Source organism: Taurulus bubalis (genome assembly GCF_910589615.1).
Source record: "Taurulus bubalis genome assembly, chromosome: 15".
Taxonomy (NCBI): domain Eukaryota; kingdom Metazoa; phylum Chordata; class Actinopteri; order Perciformes; family Cottidae; genus Taurulus; species Taurulus bubalis.
The window spans coordinates 15,908,454-15,915,953 of NC_136603.1; the positions used below are offsets into that span (position 1 = coordinate 15,908,454).

At 40.7% G+C, this 7,500-nt stretch overlaps 1 protein-coding gene across 1 annotated transcript in view; it reads left to right on the forward strand.

The window, feature by feature from the left end:
- Nucleotides 1-1,426: 1,426 nt before the first annotated feature.
- sytl5 (synaptotagmin-like 5) overlaps nt 1,427-7,500 on the forward strand; it is a gene marked incomplete at both ends in the record, with an annotated part of 12,999 nt that continues 6,925 nt past the window's right edge. The window contains 8 exons of the mRNA XM_079230794.1: nt 1,427-1,545; nt 1,632-1,847; nt 2,945-3,057; nt 3,160-3,271; nt 4,287-4,433; nt 4,789-4,888; nt 4,999-5,128; nt 6,924-7,021. Of these exons, the coding sequence (XP_079086920.1) occupies nt 1,427-1,545; nt 1,632-1,847; nt 2,945-3,057; nt 3,160-3,271; nt 4,287-4,433; nt 4,789-4,888; nt 4,999-5,128; nt 6,924-7,021 (1,035 nt within the window). The remainder of the gene's footprint in view (nt 1,546-1,631; nt 1,848-2,944; nt 3,058-3,159; nt 3,272-4,286; nt 4,434-4,788; nt 4,889-4,998; nt 5,129-6,923; nt 7,022-7,500) is intronic.

Here is a 7,500-nt window from a genome sequence, read left to right on the forward strand (position 1 = left end):
CCCATCTCATGCCCAAGGTGAAGGAAAATGTCTTCATTGGCTACAATGAAGCTGCAGTACATCTTAAAACACTATAATCACTGATGTTATCGTGTGCCTTTGGTTGCAAATGAAGCTGAGATGATGTCTGCCGGTTCATTAGTGCTAATTCATGTTAAGTGAAGGCAAGATGCGAGAGAAGAAAGGGCGAGGATGAAAGAGACAGTAATGAATAAGGACTGAAGGAGGCTGGTGTGGGCTTATGCAGATCCCTCCACTCCATTCAATTTTTATTTCCAAACTTCATTTACACAAACACTGGCAGAAGTATGTCCCTGTCCTCCCATAAGTTTCTGATCTTCATGGTTGTTTTATTGAAAGCATGGGTAGCAATTTTTGTTCAAATCAGGGTATTCACTGTAGTTCACCCGATCAGGTAGCAGCTAGACTGTGAATTATGTTCAAGTATAGCATTCACACCAGAGAACAACCAAAGAAATTCTTATTTGACTACAAAATACAATTTTGTCGACTAAGCGATCAGTTGATTTAATAGACTGATCCGTAGAACTGAGTTTCTCAACAAAGAATCACCCAAAAGCACTTTACATCTTGTCTTTACAAGAGAAGTGTGTATAGTTTTATTGGAAACAAGTCACTCAGCATTAACACTGACTAATCAACTAAAACGGTTTAAGACCAAAGTGATCGATTAGTCGACTTATCGATTAAGATGGGCAGCCCTAGAGCCAGCCAGATGTTTGAGATATTTCAGTCCGGACCAAATGTGGAGGACCTGCAGACTGACAATTCCATCTCTCTTTGTACAACAGTATCTGCCAAATTTATGTTATTTAGCTGAGTGGACTGACATTCAGGTGTGCAGATAATTAGACCTAGTCTTGTCATGAATTTCAGGAAAGATAGAGCTTTGCTAATAGAAGCTGAGAGGTGTGGGTGTTGTGCTCTGAATGTCAGGCTTGGAGCCTAATTGGAAAGCTTGTTAAGCTGCTGATGTCAAATGTCGACCAATTACGTGTGCTTCCTCTTGTCATCTTGTAAATCATTGTCTTATTTTAATAAATGCTTGAATGAACATTAGAACAAAATTAGCACTTTAGTTTTATTGTCAGCCCATTTATTAGGTTTTTTTATTAATGAGTTATTAAAGTCAGTATTGCTTTCTATTGTGTCTGTTTGACCTCATCTAGGCTTCCTGAGAGTGGTCCGCTCTGTTCAGCTTCCCTAAGAAACAGAAGATCCGAGGAGGAAACACTGGAGGGACGAAGTTCAGACTATGCTAGCGCTAAAAGAACAACAACCCAAGCGTGAGCAGAACATTTCAGAAAGAGGAGCTTTTTGAAGCATAATGTAGCTCATTCTGAAATCTGTCCTGCAACATCTTTGCTTTGGTGATTTCCTCGGCCAAGTGCAGACTGAGGGACAAATGGAGCAGGTCGGGGAGGATCTGAACCTCTCCTTTCTCCTGGAACATGAAAGAGACATGATCCTGAAGGTGCTGCAGAAAGATGAGAAATTGAGGAAGCGAGAGGAGAAGAGGATACGGTGAGGACTTCAGTATTGCCGTTTTAACATTCATATTACTAAGTTTTCTTAATGTCCCTTGATATTTTCTTCTTTCTTTCCTGCAGGAAGCTGAAGAATGAGCTGCTGGAGATCAAACGGAAAGGGTCCCGGCGGGCCCAGGAGCTGGAGGAGCGACAGTGTGCTCGCTGCCTGAAGAGTTTGGGCCTGATCTTCGGCCGTGGCGATCTCTGCAAGGAGTGTCAGCTGCGCGTCTGCGACGACTGCCGCGTTACAACTCCCAAAAGACGGCAGTGGAGATGTAACGTTTGTGACAAGATCTCGTAAGTGCGACGTCTAGCTTACTGTTTAGAAGAGCAATGGACTCCAGGTGGTTCGGATCAGATGGTTAATGACACCACGTCTGCTTTTGTCAGTGAGGCTCCCCGAAAACCCACTTGAGCACTACATACCTTTTTTTGTTGCCCCACTTTGGGGATTTATACATTTTAGACAAAGAAGTGATACAATGAACTGTTAAGAACTAACTAAATAATTACTGTTAAACATCAGGGTTGTGTATCTGTTCTTGAAAATCAATTTGCCGTAGGATCTTTCTACACTCAACATTCACACGATACAATATTTTATTAATCCCAGAAATTCTGCAGCATAGATACCAAGTTCTCCACTGCTGCCGGTCTGAATAATCACGCTGTGACCACAACATGTTTTTGTACAAAGTAAAACTTTTTTGCTTATGTGCAGTAGCAAGGTTTTTGCTCTCTCCAACTATACGTGTGACCCCAAAAAAATTAAGAAATGGACTGAATTAGTGAACTAAGGCAGACAAAGCAGAAGGAGAGAAAGTGGTGACACCTATCACTCTTCATCCAGGGTTATCTGCAAGTCCTGAAACATTTTAAAACAAAAGGCCAGAGGGAACCCTAATTTACGAAGGCCTTAAGTATTTTGTATCATGCAGTAGGCAGTAATGTTAGTTAAAACATGTTTTGGGGGGAAAACCAAGTACGATTGTTTCAACCCTCTAAGCGTACTGTATGTAAAATAAATATGTGGTCCTGAAAAAGAAATCAGTTTTAATTACTGGTTTACCCATCCATCCATTTTCTGTTGTTTATTCAGTTCCAGGCCTAATATTAGGAATTATTGTTTTATACAATGAGGAAGTCCCAACAACAATGTGTTGTCAATACCTTGATGCACTTGGTAAACTATTCTTATCATCCTGACTGGTTTTATTGATTTTTTTTTTACTTTGGCCGGAATGACTGGGAAACAGTTAATATATATGATATCATAAAAGTATTTAAAAGTCTTACGTTTTACATATTAAACGCTGCAGAAACAGTGATTTATGATATCTTAGTTTGGGTGGACTTTTGTATGTTAACTAAGGCTCCCAGTCATGTGTGTGCAGGGAGCTGAAGGTGGTCACAGGGGAGTGGTTCCTGGAGGAGCGGTCCAAGCGCTTTGAGCCGGGAGTGGCGAGCAGCGACGTGATCAAACAGACAATCATTAATAGCCCAATCAGTGAGTTTCACCACTAACTTCCTGTTAGCCAAATTCCAATGATTATGTGGAGTAGTGTATGATATATGATGGTTGTATTCATGCAATGTTTTTGATTACCAGTCACAGACAACAATTCAACAGAAAACCTGTCAGCCCCTTCTGAGTCGGAGAAACCCGACACCCCGAGATCCAAGAGAAGTGCAATAATGAACATCGGTGCCAGGAGGAAAGGGTAAGTAGAGGAAGAACCAAACAGCTCAATTTAACTTCATGAATAAGTTCATGTATGCAACACATACATGTTGTGAATATTAGAGTGTTTGCCGAGTGAATAACACAACATGAAAACATGAGCTATGCAAGATATGCAGTAAACAGAGAGCACAGGATAAAATCATCTCAATCCGCATTTTTAATAAATCTGTATGTGTTGCAATCTTGCCTCAGTACAAAGGTATTAGAAAAGATGAAGGGGATACTCATTTGATTTTGCAGAGACTTGGGGTGCATTTTAAAATACATTTGGCGAAGCAACACAGCATTAATTGGATTGAGTCGGCTTGTACTGCTCCACATCTTGGCTGCACTCTAATGGTTCCTGAAGGCATCACAGTGATTCAGACAAAAAACTTTAAAAATAACAAGAAACTGTGATTATTTAATCAGAGTGGTGATTACTGAAAACTTTCTGAATAATGACTTGAATAACACGTCTTTAAATAAAACATCAATGTAGGAATAATGGTAGTAAAAATTGAGAGTAATCACTCAGAGAGCAAAACATGTTGACTTCTTTATTATTAATCTAGATCTGTATCAACATTCACAAACAGTAGTGATAGAATATGATTTGATTAATGTGCCAGTATGTTGACAATCAAGTGCAGTGGTCAAAGACAATTAGAGAAATAGTTCAACAATCTGAACACACTGTTGCTTTGAACTACATGATTTTGTTGGCATGCTATGGCATAAATAATATTTGCACTTTGAACTTCAAAATATACCGGCATCATTTCCTCTGCAGGATGCAAACTGTAAATTTGTGATTTAGATAATCTTGATGAGTTGAGAGACACAATAATAACTCTGCATTAATGGACGTGACTGAATTGCTCCAGTAGACAGTAGATAACAGACTTCCTGTGCGTGTGCGTGTGCGTGTGCGTGTGCGTGTGCGTGTGTGTGTGTGTGTGTGTGTGTGTGTGTGTGTGTGTGTGTGTGTGTGTGTGTGTGTGTGTGTGTAGAAGGATGAAGATGGATAAAAAAAAAGGCAGCCGACTGGCCTTGAAGCCGGAGAATGGAGTCGACAGCGTCGGTGTTAAACCTGTTGCGGATGGAGACGCTCAAAGCGTAAGAAGTGTTCGCTCGGCACCGAGTCCACGTTCAAACAGGTGTCCATCTTTACCTACGAACAGACTGCACTGTATACCACTTACATATACATGTTTAGAATTATGTTTACAGAGATCTGATGAGGAATTTATTAAAACTATCTTTGTGAATAGAGACTTTCATTTTGTGCATTTTGGCACTAGTTTAAAACTGTGTTTGAAAAGTCAACACATGCAGGTATAAAGGCAACATATTTAAAAAGAGAAATCACTTTAATCACTCTAATGATATTTCATTAAATGTTATTTATGAAGCAGAAACGCTTCAGGCAGGTTGTTTCCCACAGCTACGCATGTGAGACTTAAATTGATGTTATTTCATGATGAAATATAAAGGGAATATCATGGTTTTCAGGGGCGGAGTCGAGGCCTTGGAGTCCTCAGGGATGCGCACTCTACCGAACAACCTGCGTTCTCGAACTCCGGACACTCTTGGCGACAACCGGAGGGTCAGGGTCAGCAACTGATACACAGAAACACACATATAGCGACACACTGTGAAGGTTTAATTGTTTAAATTGTTATTTTAACAGCTTGGGTGTGTTGGATTTGTTTTTGCACGCAGCCTGATGGAGCGGAGAGCGTTGCCAGTGTACACTCCAATGAGAGTGCGCCTGAGAAAAAATCTACTGGTCATCACAGGACAAATTCGGGCACCCCGACAATTTCTGTGTCCAGAGCCTCGGTTTCATCAGGTATCACAGTCTTTTTTTTTTGCTCCACATTGGAACAACATGACTCCTGCTGTTGTCTCACAGCTTCACAGCTCACAACCATTTCAATATCTGAATCACAGTCTCAGGATGTGTGAGAGGCAGCCATATCATATCAAAGGTCTAACGAGAGCTGTGCAACAATACTCAGCTGCTCACAAACTTAGATCTCAGTTTCCCTGTCAGGAGCAGATGTAAAGTGGGCACAAACAATATTATTAAATCACACCCGTGTCATTGTCTGCAGCTCTTCTGTATGAGTTGAACTCTCCTCTTTTTTTAAGTGTAATGTTCTCCACTTTGTTTCTCTCAGTTTCTCCACTAATAACGGCTGCCAAGAAGTGTGTCAGGAGGTTTTTTAAATGGCTCAATTAGTGCCGTTAGCTGGAAAGGAGGAGGATCCTCACTTACGCCCACTGATGTGTCAGATCATAAACTCAGTATTATAACTAACCATTTTGTTGTATCATTGTAATTCCACTTTGAGGATATATTTTTTATATTATCCAAGTAGTTTTCTCCAACTTTATTGATAGACTTGTGCCTGAGTATATATCGTTGATGTGCTCCAAAGATACAGTTTGTCCTTGGAAAAGTCCTCAGATCTTCATTCTCTGATTCTCTTTGTTTCAAAATCTCAGACAAAGACTCATGGTTAAGTTGCCTCCTGCAGATGCACCATCCTATTTACACTGCTAATCAATTTCAATTTATATTTTTTGTCAATGTGTATTTGAGAATACTTATTTTGGGAAATGAACCAACTCACTTTATCTTTCTCTGAGTTAGATGATGATGATGAAGATCTATATCAATCTCATGTTTGTGTGTTTAAATATGGTGTTAGAGCCACTTGGCGAATATTTGCTCATCCAACTTTCAAAAGTATGCCTTCCAGCTCTAAAGTGACATATTATTTGTTTTTAAAGCTTTGTTTTTAAGCCTTTTTACAACCCAGAACATAAGCGTGAGGAATGGATTGATCTGACATAAACCTGCAGTTGTTAACATGTCCGGCGAGCTAAGAATTCATTCCTTGAAGGAGCAATATACAACCTTCAGAGCACAGATACAGTGTGAGCGTGTCAGCTCATTGCCGCTGCTCTCATACAGCTGTTACAGCTAATAACGTCGGACCGCAACGTAGCACACACCCTCTGGTCCCCCTTCAGGTAAATACTGTTTGATCTGTCAGCACGTTTGCTGGAGTTGCTGCAAGCACAACTCTCATTTGAGACAAGGATGGTGTGTCGGCGTTGCAACCACCGCTGGAGAGTTTGTGTGCGTGTGTCTGTGTGTGTGTGTCTTTTTTCTGTCTGTCTGTCTTTTGTTTTGTTTGGTTAAGTTAATAATTCCTTTGTCTTTTGTAAGCCTCGGTTGTTTTTAAGAAAGACATTAAAATTTAGTAAAATTGGGTGTGATGAGAAAAAATGAAAGATCATTTTCTATCTAACAAAAAGAGATAAGAGATGGTTTATTTGCCTAAACTTTGCAATGTGCTGACCTATCCTTGACATAATCATCTTTCTTTGTAATTGCTTTGTTTTCTCTCAATATAAAGCACTGAGGGAATTACATGAGGTACAAATATGTATATATTATCACCGTTATATGGAGAGTACATTTGTGCACATTCATGATGTTCCCAGAACCTGGAGACAATCATCAGTTTCTACCCGCTCTTTTACTGTCTGCTGCCGGCCCCTCACTCCCTTCAAACAATTTTGTTTTGTTTTTTCCCACTCCCCGGCCTCCCTCTTCTCCCTCCATGCACCAGATCACAGCCGCTCGGAGATGGACCTGTCAGCTCCTGGTTCTGAACCCAGCGATGACGCCTTCAGTCTCAGGAGCCGTTCGGTCCCCGGGCTCAACGACGTAAGCCTCTTCAGCTTCTTTAGCCTCTTCAGCCCTTTCCTTCTTCTTCTTCAGCTGTGCACACTGATTTAGTTTCTGAAACAAATTCACTGCAGGACCACAATCACATTGATTTTTCAGTACCCTTTTAATACATCTACTATACTGAGTGTCCATATTAAGCTCAGGATCTGAGCTGATGAACTCAACACGAAGCATTAGATGTGGGGCTGAATGTTAATTCGGCCCCAGAGCTCACTTCAAAGAGCATGACAAGCATCTAAACGGCTGTAGGCTGAAAACAGGTGGAGGTGGTCAGTATAGGGCTGCTTTGTCTCGTTTATACTGAATGGTCATTTGCATTCACAGTGCAGGCACTCAGGCGCGTTTTTCATTTTACTCATCCATTTATTCTCAGGACTTTAATGCAACCTCAATCACATTGTGATTGTTGAGCGTGAAAAGCAAGTAAACAAATTGCCACACTCTGTCCCGACTTG